General features: G+C 41.5%; 1 protein-coding gene across 1 annotated transcript in view; it reads left to right on the plus strand.

Annotated features, from left to right (window-relative positions):
* The window catches only part of GMDS (GDP-mannose 4,6-dehydratase), a 663,276-nt gene that overhangs the window by 548,758 nt on the left and 90,704 nt on the right, over window positions 1–23,814 (plus strand). The window contains exon 9 of the mRNA XM_019521870.1: window positions 5,833–5,929. Within this exon, the coding sequence (XP_019377415.1) occupies window positions 5,833–5,929 (97 nt within the window). The remainder of the gene's footprint in view (window positions 1–5,832; window positions 5,930–23,814) is intronic.

A 23,814-nucleotide genomic window follows, 5' to 3' on the forward strand; every position in this document is an offset into this window, starting at 1 on the left:
CGGACTAGATGATCTGCTCACGTCCCTTCCGACCCTAGAAACTATGAAAGGTTTTCTTACTGGCAGGGGAAAACCACAAATGTGGCATGGGGTAGTACTGTGACTGAGGTAATGCAATTAAAATGGCATGGTGTAGTGGAGGGTTACACCCATGTCTGCTTGCAGACAAGACTCCGTACGAGAGGGTCATAGTTATCCTTCCACTTGGACTTCCAGGAGGATCTTGACTACACGCCAACTTTATGGAAATGGGAGACTACTCCTTAGCTTTCTCCTGTGGCCATATGGCTGAGGGCAAGTGAAACTCAGGGGTATCCAAACCCCAAGCCTCCGGGCTTGGGCCTGCACATAGGATGCCTGCCAAAGGATTTGGAAGTATTTGAAGCCCTAGGCAGGCATAGAGGATGCTTGCTGGTAGCAGGGCCACATATGGTTCTTGAATGATTTGCACGGATTTGGAATTGATTTGGCTGATTTGTCTTGGGACCTGAAAAATTTTCCAAGGGAAGGAAAAAAAAAACCCCCAAAAAGGTTGTACTATTGTAGGCTAAGATCAAGTGTAGTTGCTGCACTGGTCTTCTGCCCTACTAAATTCACCTTAAAATGGCATTGTGTAGTAGTGGGTGCAGACCTTTCCAATGCAGTACAGACAGGACACATTACAGAAGTGTGATATAGCCTGACCGTGGGAGAATCTCGGCCACATGCCTACTTTATGGAAATGGGGGACCACTCCTTAGTTTGCTTCTGTGGCCATTGGCTAAGGAAAAGTGAGACTTGGGGGCATCCAAACCCCAAGATCTCCAGGGTTGAACCTGCATGTAGGATGCTTGCCAAATGGATTTGGGAGTAGGTGAAGCCCCAGGCTGAAAAGTCTGGGGTGGAGGATACTTGCTGGTTGTAATGCCACATACAGTGTTTGAATGATTGAGTTTTGCTCAGTCAATGGGATTCAGAATTCATTTGACTAATTTGACCTAGATTTTGAAAAATTTTGCAAAAATAATAAAATTAAATTAGATACAAACGTGCTTCTTGAACGCGTGTTTGGCTAAGTACAGACAGTCACCAAGCCCAAAGCTGAATCGATTCAATCTTTGCATGTTAGTCTAGGCTGCAAAGATTAAACTGAGAAACAACTGGACACACATTTACCTTTGATTCAGGAAATGCAACCACATGCCAGCAGTGACTCAGGCCAGACAGGGGATGCTAAAGCATGGCTCTCTGACACTTCCTCCTCTTGCTGTCCCCAAGGTCTCTAGGATTTTCAGTCCAGCATCACAGCATCAGGACTTTGCAGGGTTGCTCATCAATTCCTCTTCCTGCTTTTAGGTGACTCTGGGATTTGTAGTCCACAGTTGTAGCCAGCAGTAACTTTCAGTAAGTTTAGCAGGGCAGGACAGCTTTCTACTCAGGGGAAGGAAGCTTTAACCCCGCACCCTGGCCCCAGACCCTAGCTGGGGTTTGCCTGGGGGGGCGCCATCCCTGCCTCTCTCTTCTCCCCTCCTCTCAACCCTTCTCTGCTGGAGCATAGCCCAGCACAGAGCTGGAAAGCATGCTAGGATGCTGGGGGACTCTGATTTAACTTGAACCAAGAAGGTGTCTGGGACAGAATTTTCATTAACTGGTTTGACTCAAATCAGTTAAGTCTGATACTACATTCAACCAGGTTTATCTCTAACCAGTTTCAGTCATTTTGAAACTGGTTTATGTGCACTTAACTTCTGTTCTATTACAGGTTTAAACCAGTTTCTGATCACTTAAACCAGTTCATCTGTAACTTCTGTCCCTAGCCTTTATGTTCTAAAACTTGCAGCATTTTCAAAACAGGTAAACTGCACCAATTCTGGATGAAATAAGTGTATGGTTATCTGTAGTAATTGCCCTATCTTCAAGTTACTGTAGGTATGCTTATTTCTAAGCCAGTGTTTTCAAATTTGCTTCTCATTTCCATGTGCTGAGGGAGAGTAGGTCTGACAGTAAGGAAAGGGCTGTAGGGGAAAGAAGTTTTGGGGGCAGAGGGCAAGGGAACTACCTGACCTCTGAGGGGGGACAAATTCAAGGCAAATCTCTAATAATTAAATTTTATACCTGGAATATTATCACATTATATATAAACTTTCCATATATAGAATCTAATTATTGGAGAGTCATCTTATAATCAGAGTCATCTTATATATGAGTAAATACAGTACCTTTTCTGACACCTGTGAATGATAAGCAGGATTTTCCTAAAGTTTTATTTTTAAATTTTGCATTGTGTTGCTTTTTTGAGGTAGAAAGCTTACCAATTAATGTAAATTCATGCAGAAAAATAAGAAGGCTTTAAAGTCATGCTGTTGAAACATGTCAAACAGTATCAGTTTGCATATACCTAAAAGCTGAAATTGAAGACAAATAAAGGTTGCGGGGGGAATGAACTGATATATTTTTCAGTTTATCTGTACTCTTGGGAAAAGCTTTAGGATTAATCAAATTCTGAGGTATCTCCTGTACTAGTTTCTGGTGGCAATTGTTACACGTATCCATGTCACAGTTTATATGCAGGATACTCCAGCAGTCACATTTTGGAGAGAAGGAAGGCAGTTTGTTTGTTTGTGTTTGCTTATCTTGCTGTTTCACAGGACAGTGGTAAAAATGCAGAAGGAATTCTACTGTTTGGAGTTAACAAGGATAAAATGAATGTTTTACAATAAATAATATATAGCAAAAGTAATTTATGAGCAAAAATGACAGTGACTTTTAGTATAAAAATCTACCCATGAAATAAAAATCTCTGTGAACAATGAAATAGTAACAATATTCAAAACACGGTCAAACATTTTCATTGCCTAAAGATTTCTGAAACTTTTTTTCTTGGTACTGTCCATCACTCCTAAGAATGAGTGCATATTTTAAGTATTTACAGGGCATGTCTCCAGTAGTGTCTCTGTACCATGAAGTGTAGCAAGGCAGCAAGAGATATACTAAACTGATATTATCAGTAATTGCAGACACCATCGTCCACATGCTTCACACTGGAGGGAGGTGCGGAGAGTTCTGCAATACAGCTGCAGTAACAAACCAATTTGACTGTTCCCTCACCCCACCTGGGGGAGGTGAAGATGATCTTATTGTGGTGGTGCATTTATTTTCTCAAAGCTCCAGGACTAGGTTTTGTCATATATATGCGTAAGACCAGAGACCACTTACTGTAAGCAAAGTGTTATGACATTAGCAGTGTTGGGAGTTCACTTTCCATTCTGTTTTAATTTAGGGAAACCTTGATTAACCAGAGATTGGCTATCCCCTCCCCCCCCACACACACACATATTGCTTAGGTATGTTTTACTGCCTGATGAGACTTCAACCTTGCAGAACCAGACTTCAAGAAAGCTCCCAGGTGTCTAAAACCACAATAATGTGAAAATTTCAGATGTCTCTTTCCCAACCCTGAGACTTAGTAAATTTTGTGTTGTGTTCTCTGAATTCACAAAATGTTTCTTAATGATTTTTCAATCATTTGCAGCCGGTTAAATCAACAGATTCCTGGTGTCTGATTTGTGTAGGATACAGTGTCATCTTTCAGCAGGATAGTATTCACCACCTGTGGACTTGGAGGTGCTGTTTGTAATCAAAAATATTATTTTCAGTGCTTACCTCCATTTTGTTCAAACTAAAAAGGGCTCATTTCCTTATGAACTTTTCACACTACTGACTAAGTAAAATGGGTGGAGTTTTCCCTTCAGTCATTTCTATTGTTACATGTCTTTGAATAGCGATGTTCAGTGAGTCTTTGCTAGATTTGGAGAGACTCTTGTAGACTGTTGGGTGTTAAATGGTGTTCTCTGCTCAGTGACCTCCAACAACTGACATCTCCTGTTTTAAGAACTTCCTGTTGTTTTACTGGTGAGCATTGGTTTTTTATTAAGCACATTTGAGTTCTGCACACTATTATCCTTTGCCCTTTAAAGGGAGGGACTAATGTTGGTTTTGGCTTCTGGATGAAAATTTTACTTACTGGCTTCAAAAAGAACCACTGCAAAAAAAATCTCAAAAGTTAAATTACAAATCATATTCAACATCATATGTTACTCTCTACAGCTTTGTAGGCAGCAGAACATTGCCACAAATTTTAGTGCAGCTAATGTCTGCGGTATGCAGAAATGACTTAAAAATGTAGCTTTGCCAATCCATAACATTTAAAAGCCACGATCCAGTCTCCAGAAGTTGATATTGGCTTAAAAATCACATGGTCTGCCTTAAAAAAAAACTTCACATTTCTAATTTTATTTCTCAAAAAATAATAAGCATTCAGTTTTTGAATTTTGAGGGTGCCTTTGGATCACCTTTTCAGCCTTTTCTCCACAACATCAAAAGCTAGGAACTTGAAACAAAAACTGAGATTCTTCCAAAATTAAATGCTGCAGGAGCTGGAGTTTTTAAGAAAAACATTAACTATTGTGTGATAACATTGCAAAAACTGACAATACTGAATATGTATATATAAATGGGCACTTCTTTTTTATTGCCTAAAGCCAAATAGTTTAAATTGCAACTGCTGCTTTGAAACTACATAGATTTTGCCTAAACCTACAAAAGCAAGGAATTTTATCTTTATCACCCTTTTGTACTAAAGTACTGCAATATCAACTTTCAGAACTCTATGCTATGCTAGACCTAAGGAGCACAAAAAAAAAGGACTTCAGTCTTTAATTCTGAATGTTTATAGGTTTAGTGAATCTGTTCTTTAATATTATTTGAACAATTTGTTTTGAAATTAAACAAATCCACAAACTGCAGATTTGGAGCTTGAGCATATGGAACTGAAGGGCATGCTGTATCTAGTGATAAAGTTAAATCAGTTACATTGTTCTTCAGATCTTACCAGTATGGTGTATTCCAGGGGCTCTGTGATCCAACCCATAGAGCACTATCACCTAAGTCTCCAGTGCTACCTATGGTTTCCTGTGCCATGTGCCAGACCAGACCCATGCACTACCCGGGGGGGCCCAGGGGGGTTGTGCTGTCTATGCATTGTGGGCAGCACATGGGACTAGTCCCAAGGACATGCTCATTCTCAATACCTTGGTGCTGCCAAGGTATTGAGAATGAGAAATGAATATGCACAATACTTTGTTAGCCTAGCAATATCCCGCAATTGCATCATAACAGAGTATGAAAAAGTAGGAAACAGATTTAGCTTCCATTCAGCATAGTAGCAGATCACAGGTTAGTAGTAGGTTAGTAGTCCTGTTTTCATTAACCATGTATTTAAATACTTTGCTGAATTAGGACCTTAAAATGGAGGAGCTTTTTTAAAACTGAAAATGAACAGTTTTTTAAGTACATGGAACAGTGTTTTTCTAACAGTGTTTGGTTTGACTTGAATTCATGTGCAACTTAAACGTATCTGAGACTTTTGCCTCAATAGCTAATATCTATTTAAAAAGACATTTGTTTTCCTAACAACTTTGTACATATCAGTGAATAAAAGTATCATTCTTATGTTTATTTGAAAATTAATGAAGCATTGGAATTAACAATAAGGTGTTAATTTTTCTTTTCAATATGATGTGTTTAACTTGGAAGTTCTAAGTTTTAGATGTTTGACTGGATCAAAAAAAAAAAAAAACCAACCAAAAAAACCCAAAACAACAGAGGACTTCAAAAGCTATTGATGCTGCCTTCTGGTCAGACTTCTGTCTTTGTTCTTGTCATTAATTAGTTTATTCTGTCCTGCAGAGAGAATTAACACCACAGTCCAATAAAAGAAAGCAAGCCAAATGCTGCTAGGATCAGAGCACTAAAGTAATTATGGATTGATTTAAATGTTTATCTACTTTACAGGTGGGAAGGAAAGAATGAAGCTGAAGTGGGCCGATGCAAGGAGACTGGCAAGATTCATGTGAGAGTCAATCTCAAATACTACAGGCCGACTGAAGTGGTAAGAAAATGCCCTCTCCCAGCTTTACAAATGAATAATCCAATCACTCAGCCAATAAATTGCTGCATTTGGTCAGCTGTCTGTGAAAATGCTCTAATTGCACACCTACTGCTAGCTTTCAAAGCTCTAAATTAGGCTGCTCATCAGCCCCCCTGCAGTACATTACCCAAAAACAAACAAAACAAAAAATGCAAAGGACCAGATTTGCAATGCACTAATTCACCAGCTGCTGGGTGGAGGTTGGTGTCCTTGGACAGAACTAAAGGAATGTGCGTGTAACTTCACCTTGCAGGGGATGACAACAAAAGTCCAATCAAATTGTTGTCTCTCTTGAATTAAAATCTGCATGTGGTCTTCTCTTTCAGAGCTGTTAGAAATAAATAATGGTGGTGCAGTGATATGTTTCCATTTTTAAATATCTCTTCCCATATGTTAATGAAATCACACAACTTAACCTATGAATTCCCTCCGATGACCATCCTCAGCAAAAAAATTCTATCTTTGTGACTTTTGGAAGTAGTATAAAAGCTGACAGTCATTTAATAACTGCATTCATAGGACACTATTCCACAAATCCCCTTCAGCATAAAAACTAACTGACACTGACATGATACCTCCCACTGAAGTCAGTGGCGACATCTTTAAAGCCCAGCCTGAAGAATCAGTCCAGTAGTACTTTTCTTCTCTATGAATACTGAACTAGTCACAAAAAATGAGCTTTTGTTTAATACAGGGGCAGATAGTGACAACTCAGTGCTGGCACAGGGTGGGGTTCAGGTTTATAGATGGAGCAAACAGTTGTTCACAGTACTAACAGAGAATGGGAGTTCCAAGGAAACGTTGTGCTTGACTTCTCCCGGGGAGGTTGATACCAGCCCTGCTGGCTGCTGTCATAACATCAGCTGTCACTGGATCCATTCAGAAATGTCGGCAGTAACTTCCTGATACAAGTGAGGTGTCACAAGAGCAAACGTGTGTGTGTGTGTGTGTGTGTGTGTGTGTGTGTGTGTGTGTGTGTGTGTGTGTGTGTGTGAACACATATCAGTTCCAAAATGGAAATTCAACGAGGCAAAAGAAACCTAATGTTACATAACAAAAAAGAGCTGGATCCGTATTTCAAAATCCTTTAAAAAACTAGGAAGTTGTTAAGAAATGTCTGTCATTCTTTACTTAGGCAGGGTGTCCAAGAGAGAAAGACATAAAGACATTGACTTGCTGAATAGGAAAAGGACCCTTGACCCAACACATCTGTGCTTTGTAAGGCCTGCTTTCTTGCTCTGTCATCATAGGCAGTACCTTTTCCTCAAAACCATTGATTTATTCCTCCAGACACATTGTAGTGGGGCATTTGCCCAAATGACTTCACTCCATAGGGTTAGTATTCTCTGTCCATGATGTCTCTCTGTCCCATTTTTAGAACCCAAATCCTGGTTTTCAAACTCCTCAGCACTTACATAGACTTTAGGTCTGCGTTACTGCTTTAATATTTAAGCACAGATTGTTGAAGTGCTTTTGTCATCAGAGATATATCTGTGTATGGCAGTGGTGCTCACAGTTTGGGCGCTACAGGCCCAATAAATGGCATGGGGCCAATGTGAAGGCCAGATCAGGCCCTGTGCCAACCCTGCACACCTGAACTAGCATGCACAGCCACAGCCTGTGAGGCTCCCCACAGATCCTTGGGGAGCTCTGCAGACCAGATGACATGGTGCTGGGGGATGGATCTAGGCTGCAAGCTGGAGGTTGAACACCTTAGTGTATAAGGATCCAGTAAGTGTACAGTGAAGTTTGGGTCCATGCAAAATCTATTGACTTTGAAAATCCAGCCCTACTGAGCTATCATGAAAACTTTTCCTATGCAATAAAAATTTAAAATAAAATATAAAAATAACCTCTTCAGTATTTCAGGAAAATAGCAATACCTAACTTTGTGGAATCTACCTAACTACCATGGCTGTGTTTCCTATGAAGTAATAACAGCCTTACTGATAAAACTGGAACTGAATGCAATACTGTACATTTGCTCTCCTATTTCCAGTATTCAAAGTATTCAGGAGAAAGTCTAAGTCTTCTTAGATATGTCCAAGCCTAAATCTTTAACTACGCAACCTTTCCGGCACTACTAAGATTTAGGATTTAATATCTTTTTAATCTTCTTTTGTATGTATAGAAAAAACTGTAGCCAAGATTTTCAAAAATTCTTTTGGAGGTCCATGTTGCTAAGCACCCACTCAATGAGCCCCTTTTAGTGCGTCTCATATCAGACACTTTGAATTGTAACTTGCTTTTGAAAATCTTGGCCAATGGCTTAATTCTGCTCTTACCAGTGAAAATCAAAAGTAACTCCATTTAATTCAGTGGAATCGCATCTATATAAATAAGAGACCAAAATCGAATCCAGTGCCAAAAAGCAAATGAACATAACCACTTTGCTAAAAGAAATGATTCTGCATATGCCTCCATCCCCTTTTGAGGGCAGAAAGGCTTGGGTTGAGACTTCCAAAGTTAGCTGAGGGGCTTAGCTATGCAATTAGGTTAATGGGAGTGGCATGGCTAACCTACCACACTTGTCTTAAAAATCTAACACTCAGATTCTCACCGTTCAGTTCAGAGAAGTTTTGTTTTGTTTTTCTAAACTGAATTCAGTATTCTGAAATTTAAAAACAAATGCTTGCGTTATATGCATATACATGCGCACACACATGCATAGGCATTTGTTTTTATATATAAACCAGTGAGTGTTGGTAGTTAGGATAAGTTCATTTTAAAATGCATCTTTTCCATTCAGTTAAGTGCACTCTGGGGTCAAGGCCTCTGTCCTGTAGAGCTTAACAACACTGAAGAAGAAACTGAAATGTGAGACTATCTTCTAGTTGAACTGAGTGGACTGTTTGAATGCCTTGACTCAAAATCTGTTGGCTCCCTTTGGATACTGAAGCTTTTGACTGCTTTGGGGGCCCTTTGGTACTCACTGGCTTTGGGAATTATCCCCTGCTAACCCCTCCAGCCACCTGTCCTCCCTCCTGTTTGCTGCTTACAGACCTAACAATATTTTTGTTTTGACTTCCATTCTATTCTTCCCATTTTGACTGGTTTACAAACTGTACCTTGTTACAATAGGTTGTTCATTGCCAGTCTTTTTTGTATGGTAACTCCGGTATCCTTCTCATAATCACTGGGTTTTAGAAATACTCTGTTGCAAATGCATTCTCTGTGCAGGGCTCTTTGTCTCAGCTCTTTACAAAATACGTTTTCAAACATAGTGAAGGCTTCTTAAGCCCACATCTCCTTGGCTAGAAAGTAAGTAACCCAAGACTCATGTAGAGATTTGCAAATTTAAAGAGAGACTGTCATTACTCCTCCATTCATATGAAGGATTCATATCCTTCAGAATCTGTCCTATTTAGTCGTCAGAATCAAGTATGGCCAAAATGTTCAAGTGTAGCTGCCTCAAGTTAGGCACTTTTATAGTATGGACAGACAAGCCAAATGTACCAAGTTAAATAGGAAGGAATTTACCACTGAGTCACTTTCGGGCAGCTATGTCTTCTCTCCACTCTTATCCCATGATAAGTGGAAGCTAAACTATGGTAACTTAGCCCCATTTCATTCAGGAGTAAACTGCTTCAGTTTAGCTTTCACTTATGCTACAAAAGCAGACACACAAGAGTTACTGTGGAGCATCTAGCATGCAGAAAATGCCCCCATAGAAAATCCCCTTCTCCTTTTAACGCAGTACGATTTGTTTATCATTCCATACCCTTAGGCACTGAAATAAGTGGCTTGATTTGCAAAAGTACTGAGCCACCCACAGCTCACCAGGTCTGAAAATTCAGGCCTCTCATTTAGCTATTCCAATCCAAATTTAGATAACTACGTTTAGGGAGCCATCAGAAAATTCTGGTCCGTCTCTCAAATATTTTTCTCTTTCAGCAAATGTTATTTGCCATTAATTTGTCCTTTTTTGTTCACCTTATGTATCTATGCTGAAAAAAACAGCCCCAAAATGAAAACCACCATAGCACTTTCTCTGAGGGAATCCAGTAAGCTAGTTAAGCAAAGACTTCCCTCCAAAAATAGCATGTTGGCTGTTTCTAATCAAATTATTCTTGTTGAGGTGTTCTAGCAATAGTGCCTTTAATATTTTTCCCACAAATGATGTTAAGCTAACTGTTCTGTAATTGCCCACACTATCCCACTGCTGCAACAGTGACATTTAACACTTTCCAGACCTCAGGAATCTGATCCGTCATCCGAGAACTTACATAAATACCAGTTAGGATTTCACTAATTTCTATCTTCATTTCTTAAAAGAAAGCAAAGAACCCTTTCTACCTTGTGGACATATTGTAAGTTATTTATATCTTTGGCTTTCTATGACTTAAATGAGATCCTTTTCTCTACACACACATCCATTGCTGTCATAGAACTTGCTTTGAGCAAGGGAATTTGCACTCAAGAGGGTGTGTCATTGGTGCATTATGAGCTTGTACAGACGTAACTGCATGGATGTACTTAACACCATTGCAAATTTTCATAATATGGACAAGACCTAACACCTCAATCATGTCAAGTAACATGATACTTGTTCATCCTTTTACCCCGTTGTGTAAAGAAAAAAAACACACTAACTTGCTCCTTTTCTATATTCTCTGTTTCCAGTTCTTAGAAATTTAAGGGAAGAAGCGTTTTCTCATGTATCTTTCTAGCACAGAAACCATAACAAATCATTATGGTTAGTTGGACTATTCTTGGGAGCAGAATCTTCAGTGATTCTTTCTCCTCCCGTAATTTTCTTCTGAACCTGCTTTTGCTTATTTTTAATAGATGTCTCAGTCCTCCTTGCCAGCTTGTTTATATTTTTCAAAGAGTTGTTTATACATATATATACATATATATTAAAGTCTTCTACTTATTGCTTACACTAATCTTTACATCCCTACTTAATCACATTTGGCCTCAGCTGCCCTTTTTTCCTCTTTGGAATTAACCAGGATAGCTTTAAATTTCACTCTCTTCAAATGTTTTTTAAATAGTCAGATCTATGTTTCCCATGCTTCATAGGATTCCACTAAAAATTCCTCGGGGCATATCACATTCCCCCAAAGTCAGCTCTCCTCAAGTCAAAAACATTTGTGCTTCTTCCTCTAAGTTCTCCAGCCCTAAAGAGCTTTTAAAATGTAATGAAACTGTGATCACAAAATCCTAGATGCCCCCAACTTCCACTTTATTTTTCATACATGCTTCATTTCCTACTATTAGATCCAGAATAGGCTCTGACTCTCTACATTGTTTAAACGTCTTTATAAGGAAACCCAGGCTTCCCTTCCTTAAGGGTCCATTTTCCCATCCGTGTGACTTGTACCCCAATCATGCAAGTAAGAGTAGGGCATTCAGGAAGAATAATCCTTAGAAATCGATTTTCCTGTATTCCCAGCTAGAAACCAGATAAATAACCTAAGTTTTATAATAATAACAATGACTTTCTGACAAACCTGTCTTATCTGAAGGGTTGGGGGAAGGGAAAAACTGCTTTACTTTCTTTTCTTTTCTTGGAAGTCTGTGTCAACATCAGAAAATCACTACCTTAGTAAATGATTACCTTTATTGTCCTTAACTCTTCTCCAAACTCTGCTACTGTGCCAGCCAAAATATTTATATCTATAATTACTTCAGACTCAACAGTATCCCTTGGTTCCATTTACACCCATTCACACTTCTTCATTTTGCCCCTTCATCCTAATATTAAAAATTGCACAGCCACTTTTCTATTTCATTCTTATGTCTCAGGTCAGAAGCTACAGAGTTAGTATGAGAAACAAATACCTCTAATTCTGCAAAGCACAACAATGATTAATTTATAAGTTGTCCCTTGCAACACTTTTCTGAAACACTCAGCCCTTGACAGATTGTAAATATTTAGGCGTCTCACTATGAGATGGGTAAAAGGTATCCATCCTGTTTCCAAAATGGAAAGAACTTGCCTGGTCATGGGCAGAGCCAGGAACAGAACATAATGGTGACACCCTCTAAGCCCTGGCTCATCCATCCTGTGCACATGTATATATATGTATGGAAGACTTTTTGCTTTTTCTTATCTTGTCTTTGCTTTTTTCTTCTGCAGTCCTTTAAATTCTTCCTTGAATGTCACTATGCCCCCCAGTACAGTATGTAAAGATCATATGTTGTTATCAGATTAATTATCTCTCACAGTGTGTCTTCCAAACTTTGTCTTTAGCAAGCTTATGGCCAGTGCTCTTGACTATCTTAATCCTCCTAACAGATGCCTTTGTGCCTTTGCCTCAGTTATAAGACTAACTATCCTGATATTATGTCCCCTTGTACAAGAACAACTACCCATGAGGCCTGCTTCAGACGCATGTACAAACCTTTGACTCTTTTTGTTGTTTCTTCATGGCTTGCTCATTATGTCATATTTGACAAACCCGCCTTTTAAATCCTCTTTGCTGATATCCAACACTGGAATCTTACTGGACGCCACCACGACAGTCATTCCAGGCTACACTTAATAGTTAACTAATTGCTGTCCTTTATGTCATTCTGCTTCTCATCTGCTGTGCCTCCAACATACTTCTCTTGAAACTTTCACAGCTGGCCTTGTTCCTCCTCCTCCCCTGCTGTCATTCCTGAGGTTTAAAACCAGCCATGTGTCATCTGTGAACTTTGCTTATTCATTGATCTTAAACATCAACCTGTCTCTCTAAATCTGCTATCTGATCCCCTAGTACTGCAACTAACTGACAACCCTTGCCAAAAGAGAAGTGTCCCCTTACCTCGTCAGATCTAAGTCAAAAATGGCTTTGCCCTTTGACTGTTACATTGTAGTTGTTGCAAGATTCATGGCCATTTTTATGAAATGGTGAAAAATGGCTGATGAAAATTTGGACTGACTGTAAGCAAAACAATCCTTTGCTGTGGTTGTGCGGGGAGAGTACAAATCCTTTGAAAGCATAGTTTAGAGATAAAACTGTTGCACAGGCATACACACAGAATGGTGATATTTTTTTTCTCATTGATCATTTCTCTAAATGAGGCTGACGGGGCAATTAATGGTACTTTTGGAAATGCAGGAGATCTAGGCTTGACTCTTGAAAGACAATTTTTAAGTCAAGCCTGAGTAAATGGAGGATTTAAGATTGAGGGAGGGGAGTGAAAAATGAGGGCTGTTCTGCTCCCTAATAAGGCCATGATCCAAGGCATTTATGCTTTTGCTTAATTTTAAGCCTGGACATTGTAGTTTTCATAGCTTGTATGCTTAAGGTGAACACATGCTTATGTTTTTGCCAGATCTTAATGTGAAGTGAAGCTGGCCAGTACAAATGAAAACTCACTCAACCAATCCATAGAGTTTCAAGAATGTCATTTTGGGGGTTTTTTTCCACCCCCTGTTAACGCGTGCTTCTCTAGTCAGGAGTGGGCAATGTTGAAATACCTCAAGAGAGCCGTTCTCACCAGATTTCCAGCAGACTGGAAAGGATCTGATTAAGTTCAGAGGACTTTGGGTTTTCTTCTTTTAAATCAATTGCTCCTGAGGCAATACTTCCTGTCTGTGGTTGACAAGAAGTGCTGTGGTTATCAGGCTAGATTATCTCAAATACCTCCCCTACATTCTCCCCTTCTTTGGGTGTCCCTCTCCCATCTTTATTCACATGTATTAAGTCTCTTCTTATCTCACCAGTTATCCTCTGGTCTCCTCTTTCCCTCAGCCTCCCATTTGGCCCTCTCCCGTTCCTCCTCATCTACTGTCTCATTTTCCCCATGCCTTGTTTTCTTATCTCTGCCTGTCCCATCCTGTTGATGCATGGGCTCTTTAGGCTGAAGCAGCTGTATCAAAAAAAAGCAGAGGAGGGAACTGGGAAGGGAGCAGGACGGGAGCATACAAAATCCCTAATGGAGCTCATTTTCTGATCACTCCAGCCCACTTCATATTGTCCAAACACCCTGTCCCTTTCCTATGTATCCATATGAGGTCAGCTTTTCAAAAAAGCCTAGGGACCAGCTTTGCATGTGGCCATCTGTCACAAGTAGGTCCAGATTTCCATTCAGCACCCTGCAGTTCCCAATCTGACACTTACAGTAAGATTTTCAAAAGACTTCAGTAACTCAGGCATGGGGTACTTTAAAAAATCTATGTAATTAATTTCTGTTTCCCCAGATGGGAGTTAAGTAGTTCTCAAAATCTTATCCTTTTCTAGACACCTGCCAAACATTTCTGAAAATGTCCAACGGTGCCAGGTTTTCATAGATTCATAGATTGTTAGAGGCTGGAAGGGACCTTGCAGATCATCAGGTGCAGTCCCCCCACTCTAGGAAGGAAGACAACTGGGGTTAAGTGACCCCAGCGAGGTGACTGTCCGGTCTCCTCTTGAAAACCTCCAGGGTAGGTGATTGCACCAACACTGGAGGGAGTTTATTCCACAATCTGGACACCCTGACTATGAAGGAGTTTTTCCTGATATTAAACCTGAAGTGACCTTCCAGGAGTTTGTATCCATTAGTCCTGGTCTTCCCCAGGGGTGCCCTAGTGAACAGTTGTTCACCGAGCTCCTGATACACTCCTCTGATATAGTGGTAAGCTGCTATCAAGTCCCCTCTCAACCTTCTCTTCTTTAGGCTAAAGAGACCCAGGTCCCTCAGCCTTTCCTCGTATGGCTTGCCTTGCAAGTCCCTGATCATACGGGTGGCTCTTTTCTGGACCCTCTCAAGTTTTTCCACATTCTTATTGAAGTGCAGCACCCAGAACTGGACACAGTACTGCAGCTGTGGTCTCACCAATGCTGAGTACAGCAGGAGTATCACTCCCTTAGTTTTACATGAGATGCTTCAGTTGATGCATGCCAGCGTGTTATTTGCCCTGCTAACCACCATCTCACACTAACAGCTCATATTCATGCAATGGTCAGTCATTACCCCTCGGTCCCTTTTGGCCATGGTGCAAGTCAAGCTGTCACCACCGAGCCTGTATGTATGTTGAGGGTTGTTTGCCCCCAGGTGGAGCACCTTACACTTGGAAGTGTTAAACTTCATCTGGTTGTGGTCTGCCCAACACTCTAGCCTGTCCAGGTCCACCTGTATCTGCAACCTCTCTTCTGACGTGACCACACTGCCCCATAACTTGGTGTTGTCCGCAAACTTAGCCAGCAAGCTTTTCACTCCCCCATCTAAATCATTGATAAAGAAGTTGAAAAGCACCGGTCCAAGCATGAACTCCTGAGGGACACCACTAGCCACTTCATGCCAAGACGACACAGATCTGTTCATGAGAACTCTCTGGGTCCTACCCTGTAGCCAGTTTTCCACCCACTGAACTGTTGAGCAGTTAAGCCCACAATTTTCCAATTTTCCCACAAGGATATCATGGGATACTAGATCAAAAGCCTTTCGGAAGTCTAGGTATATAATGTCTTCCTCATCTCCCGTGTTCAGGTGGCAAGAGACCTGGTTGTAGAAGGAGATGAAATTGGTAAGACAAGACCTACCTGTGGCCAAGCCATGCTGGCTGTCATTCAGAATCTTACCTTCCGCGAGCGTATCGCATGTAGATTCTTTAGTGAGCTTTTCCAGGATTTTCCTGGGCCTATAGTTGCCCAGGTCCTCCTTCTTCTGCTTCCTGAAGATGGGCACAATGTTGGCCCTCTTCCAATCCTCAGGGATTTCCCCTGTGCGTCATGAATTCTGAAAGAGCTTTGCCAGGGGTTCTGCAATGACCTCAGCCAGGTCCTTCAGGACTCTTGGATGAAGTCCATCCATTTCTGCTGACTTATAAATATCTAGCTTTTCTAGTTGGTATTGCCTCTGCTCAGTATCCACAGTGGGGAGGCTGTCATTCCTGGCATGCCCCTTATGAGCCTTATCTTGTTTGTCTTTCCCCTTGGTCCAGTGAAATACTGAAGCAAAGTGGGCATTCAGGAGTTCATTTTTTTCCTGAATGCCAGTTACCAGCTGTCCTGAGGTATTAAGCAGGGGTCCCACACTTCCATTTGTTTTCCTTCTAGTGCCTACATACCTAAAGAAGGACTTCTTATTGTCCTTGTCTTCCGTGGCTAACCTAAACTCAGTCACTGCCTTGGCTTTCCTGATCGTTTCTGTACAAGTGCTGGCTACTATTGTATAATCTTCCTTGAGGACCATCCCCACCATACATACACCTCTTTTTTTCTTTCTTAAGAGGACCACAAAGTCCCTATTAAGCCAGGAGGGCTTGCCAGCCCTTCTGCTATCTTTCCTCTTTGAAGGAACTGTTTTCTTTTATGCTTCAAGGATCATATCCTTGAGCAATGACCATTCTTCATGCACCCCATTTGCCTTCCCTTCCTGGTCCCGCATCACCTCTCCTACTAATGCTCTGAGCGTGTCAGAGTCAACATTTTTGAAGTCCAGGACTTCAATCCTGCTCATTGATTTGTCAACCTTGCGACAGATGGTGAACCTAATAATTTCATAGTCGCTGTCACCCAGGTTACCCTCAGTGTTCAAGCCACACACCAGATCATCTCCATTGGCCAAGACCAAGTCTAGGAGAGCGTTACCTCTGGTTGGCCCTTGCACTTCCTGGGTCAGGAAGAGCTCCTTGATCACAGTCAGGAAACTACATGAATGATCTGGTCTGCCCAAGTGTTCTTCTCAATCTATATCCAGGTAGTTGAAGTCATCCATGCAAACCAAGTCCCTTGAATGCATGGCCTCTGTCAGTTCTTGAGAGAACTCCAGATCTAGCTCCTTTCCTTGGTTTGGTGGCTTGTAGTAAATACCTACAGATAGGTTTCTCTCACCTTCCTGCCCACCCCCCTTGACCCAGAGGGTTTCAAGCTGCTTATCTTTGGAGCCAATGTCAGCCTCCAGAGAGGAGTAGTGCTCTCTCATGTAGAGATCTAGGCCTCTGCCTTTTCTTCCTACTCTGTCCTTTCTGTGCAAGGTATAGCCCTCTACTGCTACCCTCCAATCATGCAACAAGTCCCACGAGGTCTCTGTGATCCCTGCCAGGTCATGATGCCCACTAGAGAGCAGGAGGGCTAGCTCCTCCTGCTTGTACCCCGTGCTCCTGGCATTGGTCTACAGGCAGCTGAGGCCCCCAGCTGATAACCTCAGTTTCCTGAGATGCTGTGGGAGAACTGTTTGGTGAACATTTTCAAAAACAGTTGTGTTGGTGTACTCCACAAGCGAGCTGTCCTATGTGCCAGTCCCCAGGCATGCTCCACTTGGCGCTTCCCCATCCCCCAGCAAAGTCGATTCAAAGCCATGTCCTGTAGATCAACCATCCTGGCTGAGAAGAGGGCCTTACCTGTCTGGGTGACGTGAATGCCATCTCGTCCTAGGAGTCCTCTCTCCCTGAAGCGTGTGCTGTGGTCGACGAAACTGAACCCCTCACAGTAACACCACCATCTGAGGTGTCTGTTAACCTCTTCCATGCAGCCTTCCCTCCTGGGTCCATGGCCTGCAACAGGGAACACAGAAGAGAAAACTATTTGAATCCCTAGTCCCTTGAGCTCAGCCCCCAAAGCCCTGTAGTCACTCATGACCTGGTCAGAGTTACCCCTAGCTGTGTTGTTTGTGCCCACATGGATGAGGAGCATGGGGTAATAGAAGGACAGATGAACCTGGGGATCCTCTCCGCAACATCTCAGATGCAGGCCCCAGGGAGACAGCAGACCTCTCGGACTAAGGGGTCCAGATGGCAGATAGGTCCCCCTGTACCTCTCAGGAGAGAGTCCCCCACCACCACCACCCAGCATCTCCCCTTAGGGGTGGTGTGGCAGGGCACTGTTTGTGCCTGCCACTTTAAGACCTGGGGCCAAGCAGTCAGTAGGTACTTAATTGCAGCGGCCACTTTAGAGCTCTGGCCGCCCATATAAACAGGGCATTTTGCTGTTGGCTGGAGGTGCAGCAACATCATCTGGCTGTGAGGTTTCCTGGAACACTCTGCGAGGCATGGGCTGTGGTGCAGGGGAGGTATGGAGCCACAGATAGCGCCCCCTCCAGCATTGGGGCAAGAAATAGGCAGCCTCCCGCTTAATTAACAACAATTAATTAATTATCAGCAAGGCATAGCAGGCGAGAAGGCGGGCTGTTAGCCCAGAAACAGGTGGGCAGGCCAAAGGTAAATCAGCCCAGAGAAGGCCCCCTGTTACAGGTGGGAATACTTACCTCCTGAATACTAACCCTCTCCTCCAGTGTCTCTGTTGGAGTCTCCTCGTGTGTAGTGGGGGAAGTGTACCTGTTATGCAGTGCCAGGGGAGGAGTGGCCCTAGCTCTGTGTGCTCTGGACCTGGAGACAACTGTTTTCCAGGTAGCTCCAGGGGGGTTTTTGTGGCCAGTCTTCTTTGTGGCCACCTCCTCCCCCTTCTCCACATTCTTCCTCTCTCCTCCATTTCACTGGAGTAGGACCTGGCAGCAGTTGTCAATATAATCTTCATGGGCCCTGATGGTGTATAGCTGGCATACCTCCTCCTCAAGCTCCCGCACTCAGCCCTCCAGGGACTCCACTGAGGGGCACATCCCACAAGTGGGGGCGCTCCCATGCTCGGGTATCAGCAGCTTCTGCCACACCAGGCAGCCCCCACAGTCCAGGGCTGCAGGCTGTGTCTGGGTGGAGGTCTCAGTGCAGAGAAGCTGATGCTGACAGGCACAGTGGGTCACTGCCATGGCTGCAAGGTACTTCTCATACTTACCTGGTCTCAGCAGCTGCTCTTTAGGCCTCTGGGATCAGGCGTTAATAAAGACGTTCACATCCTGTTTCTTAACCAGTTTGAGCCTAACCTTTTCCTTGCATGCATTTCTGCAGCCCAGCCCAGGTAAAACCCTCACAGGGGAGGTTATTACCACAGAGCCATGAAAGGAACGGACAAGGTGAAAAAGAAAATGGCAGGTCTGGGCCTTGAATGGAAAGCAGAGCGTGTCTATGGGGCCAGGTTTCCTTCCTAAACTATGAAATAAAGTGCTAGAATGCTGTGCCTACTCATTCATGCTCTGCTGGAGCCTATTTCCATTATCATTTTCTGTAGTAGGTATAGCTAGGGAACAAACTCCAACCAAATATTAAAGTGTTGCATGTGATACTGATTAAAGCTTAGTTTGGGTAGATAAAACTCATGGATAATTACCACTTAGTAGAAGTCTTTCAAAAATGTTATCCAGACAACAGGGGTCATCTGCTATGATATACAATATATTTTGTGTTCTTAGGAAAATCTTTATATCCATATACAGGGAAGTCCTGTTTCTGTCTTCCCTTTCCCAGTCTTTCTGGTTTGTGTTGTATTTTTCGTATTGACTTAACTAGCAAATTATACATTTGAAAAAATAAAAAGGGCAAATGTCTATAAAAACAAGGCATTGATTTCCAGTAAAATATTGAATGTTTCTGCAACAGGATGTGGATTTGGAGAGTTTTCAAGAGTGGAGATACCATATAGGGCAGCTTATGGGCAGACGTTTCCTCTTGAGAGATGGCTCAGGGCTGCTTTCCAAACAGTCACCTTTTGCAGCAGTATCAGAGAACTACTTACTTGGTTTTGCCATGTTCACGTTATCTTTTTACTTTTTAATTAATTGCCAAAGTTTTGTTGTTTGGTTTCCCTCCTGTGGGCTTTCTTAAAAAAAAAAAACAAAGTACTATATAAATGTTACCTTTAAAGTGTGCCGTAATCTGTGCCATAGATGTACTGCACAGAGGTGCAGGTCTGATACCCTATGGAAGTAATAAAGTTCCTGAGAGGAATTGATTATGATCATATTAAGGCATAGTCATTGAAAGAGAACCAGGTTGTGGCCTAGCAGTTTATGGATGAGTGAGGAAGAGGCAAAAGGACATCCTTTTTTCCCCTACACTGGACCGCCACATGACAAGTATCATTTCTCCCACTAGTGAGCCCCACAGTGCAGAAGGTAGTGCAGTCATGCTGATCCAGTGAGGGAATTAAACCATATCATGGAGAAGGTAGGCTCTTTCTCAAGACAAAGAGAAACTAGCAGTGCTGTAGCATGCTGCCCTGCTACCGCGCAGTTGGGCCAAAGGCACAGTTTAGCTCTAGAGTTCTTCTCGGGCTAACCGGCTGTGAAATCTTTCTGATTCTATAGCCTGATTTTTCTGAAGAGCTAGACGCTTGTACCTTCCTTACTCAACACCTTTGAAAACCAGACCACTAAAGGTAAAGGTCTAAAAGAGAAAAAAATATGAAACCTGATTATCAAAGGAATAGATCAAAGAAAGAATATCGGTTAAGCATGAGGGCCATATGAATACATACATCAGTAAAGTAACCTGTAAAGGAGTATCGGTCTATGAAAAACATTCTCTCTCCGACTTCAGTCATAAACTCAGATTTTTTTTCCACAGAAAGAGCAGAAGAGCCCAGAAAGGTACTTGCCAAGAGCAGAAAGAAATCAAATTATCACCTTCTACAAAAATCCATAATTTCTGAGGAAAACAGACACTTTCCAGGAATACTCTAAATTGGTTTAAAAGTTTACAATATTCTGTCCAAAAAAAAAAGTTCCACAGAAAATTTTTGACCAGCCTAACTTTCTATGGCAGTTCTTCTGTCCTTCACACCTCAATATTTCTCCCTTGCATTCCATTAACTAAGTGGTTGATAAGGAATGTAGGATTGAAAATCATTGCTTATGTAACCTAAATGGTCACCTTTTTAAGTCATTTTTTCTAAATGGGCAAAATTTAGAGGGAGGCCTGAGGAGTCTGGGTATTTTCTAGTGTCATTGCCTAGATGCAGTGGTGATAGGTGCTTTATCAGTGATATGTGGAAGAATGTTATCTTGGGATGACACTGCTTGCCGGCTCTGCCAGACACCAGAATAGCCTGTAACAATGATGTGGACAGGTACAAAACTAAATGAAGTTAAACAACATTGCCAATTGATTTTAGCATCCCATTACTTTTTTGGTATTCCCTTGTTTTCAAGGAGAAATTCAGTATGTATGCATTGCATGGAGGGCACACATGGAAGATCTGTTTCATATAAATTGGTTATTTTGCCATAAACCCCAGAAAGTGATCTTTCTGTTACAACATTCACATACTTATGCTGCACTAGGGAATGGATCTTAATGATAATGTTGGATGATCCAAACTGTCTGATCTCCCCAGTGAGTGGGTGAAAGTAGGGAGTAGTAATTATTAGCAAGGCAGGGGAGACTTAAACTTTCAAGAGCATTATGCCTAGGGCCAGTGGGTGGTTTTGTCCAAGGTTCACACATGGTATCTGAGTAGACCAAAGCAGACTGTAAAGCTGAAAAATATTAACAAGCTTAAAAACCCCCCACACTAGTAACAGTTTAAAAGTGAAGCCTCCCTTGCACGCAAAAAAAAAAAAAAGAATTATTGGAATCCAGAAAACTCTAAAGGGACTAGGTGAAGTTTGCATTATTGTCCATGAAATATTAAAGCATCGATTTCTCATTCAGCAGAGCTAGCGTTTAAAGTATTAGCATTGTTTGGCGTAACATAAAACAGGGATCAGTCACTCAACCCTTTGAAACATCTAACCGAGCCTCATTTAAATTTCACCTTTCCAGCTCTGCCAGTACATTTTAATGTAGTAGAGTTCTCCTTTGACTAGTCTTTTAGAATTTTATCTGTTGTACTGTGGTTAGGCAGGAAATCAGTTAAAACTTCTCATCAGCCTTTCTGCGCATGCCATGACACAAAGTACAGTAGTGCAGACAGCCACTGAAATTCAAACCAAACCACCTGACTAGCTACCAAAAATATCTTTTAAATCAGATTTCCTTTTTCTAAACTTTTTTTTCATGCAGGCTTTCTCTTTTCCAAATTGCTGAACTGTACTGCAGTTTGGTCATGCTTAATACTATGTAACTGTATAAGGAAAAAAAGGTTAATGATAAGGAAAACAAAAAATGTATTTTAATATAGGATGTTTGCCTGTTTTCTCGTGTAGTAAACTGTGACAAGTACATGTTTATAATTCACTACATCTGTAACTGAGTCAGTGCTTTCCAGACCTTAGCTTAATAGATTCCTGTTGGGTGAGTGGGAGCAGAATTGTTTTTGTTTTTATTTTGTTTCTTTTCATTGATTTATAGAAAACATGACTTCTATATTATGATTCTTAAGAAGGAAAAAACATATATATATACATATCTCTCTCTCTCTCTCTCTCTCTCACATAAACTTTTCTAAAATAACAAGAATCTCTGACCAAAGCGATTGACTCCTACTATCATTTGTCTTTAGATAACAGTTGTAAATCCCCAAACCTCTAATCTCTGGCAGCGTTTCTCCCTTGATCCCAGATTCTGTTACCATGTGATGGGCGGGGGGACTAGAAAATTGGTTATATGGTAGAGTTGTAAACAGAGGAAATGTGAGGTATTAGTAGAAGCTCAGGTGAGTGATATGACCAGGTTTGGTCTGTGTGCTCTGCTGGTAACTATGCAACAAAACCTACTATCCCACTTTTTATATCACTGTTTGTCCCCAGTGAGTAGTGAGTATGTGTTGTGACATTTACTTCTCACTTCAAAGAGTTCTTTTGCAGTGCTAATCCCATATGATTAGCATAGTCTTTTCTCCTGCTAACAGTAGGTCAAAGAGACAAGAAAAGAGTTTCCCAAGTCATGTTCAAGCATTTTTATTTCTAGAAGTTGTTAGTGTTATTTGCATATTTAATATATTGGTCAGATGCCTATTGCATGGTATGTGAGCTCCAAACAATCAAAAGCCAAAATCCACAAACTAGTTCAAATGCTGGATGCAGCAAGAAATGAACATAAGAGATTGGCAAAGGAGGAAATCAAAAAACTCTAGAAATAAGGCATGAGCGGAATCAGTATGTATGCTGTATAAAGGGTAAGGAGAAAAGGTGGAGTCTGGAGCAAAATATTCAAACCAGGAAGGGAGTCTGTAAAAACATAGTAACAGAGGCTTGTGCATGCTCAAAATGCAGCCAACAAGTGACTGATTGCCTTGGAAGGGAGTTCCTTTCCTAGGATGCTGCTCAGAGAAGTTCTTGCTCTTTCCTTCCAGTGTTAGGACCTAAAAGCAGATCCACCCTGGCCTTAATTATAACAACTGCTGAAAAGAATAAAAAAGAAAGAAATGATCACTCACTCAAGTAGTTACGTACTGTATTGTATTTGTGTAATAACGCTCGCATTTTGTGTTATATCTTTTTGACGTCCCCAGTAGTAAGTAAGTATAGTTGCAAATAGCATATTTGGCCCTATCTTAAGGAGCAAGCAGCTGCATCCTGTAGCTACTTCAGCCAGGGATCAGTTTCAGAGTACACTTGGGTTGGCAGTACAACTTAATGTTCTAACCAGGAGGTGGCAAAGGCATGACTGACTGTGGCAAAGTTTATGTCTTAGTGAAACTAGCAGATTTTCCATATAAGCTGAAAATGATATTTGCCAAGATAAACATATGCCAAGTCTAACAAAATGGGCTTTTGAGATCAATATAGAATTGTTTTTAAGTGTCCCATTGACTGAAATCCTCTGTTTAGCCACAGGACAGAGCAGGTAGCTGCTGCACAGGTTTTTGCACAAAGTTTTACCAGTTGATTAGAATCTGAATCTAAAGTGACCACACAGTGGAGTCCAGTAGTTTGGTCTCTGCATCTTGACAGAGATTGCCAACAAGTTTACTAATTACGGGGGTGTTTTCTCTGTTGAAGACATTTTGTCCACTACTCAAAGAAACACGATAAACAGGTCATTTTACATAAGTCACCAGTGACAGCAGGGAAGGACAAACTGATTTGATTAGGAGGAAATGCTTCTCATTCCTGTCCACTGCTTTTCCATAGCCCTTTTTTTTTTTGTGCCCAAAGCTTGGTAGGTTTACCCAGGGGCAGATCCAAGCATCTGTACTGGTACAGTTGCACCA

The sequence above is a fragment of the Gavialis gangeticus genome, unplaced genomic scaffold (genome assembly GCF_001723915.1).
Source record: "Gavialis gangeticus isolate Ggan-Ray unplaced genomic scaffold, GavGan_comp1, whole genome shotgun sequence".
NCBI classification, from domain to species: Eukaryota; Metazoa; Chordata; order Crocodylia; family Gavialidae; genus Gavialis; species Gavialis gangeticus.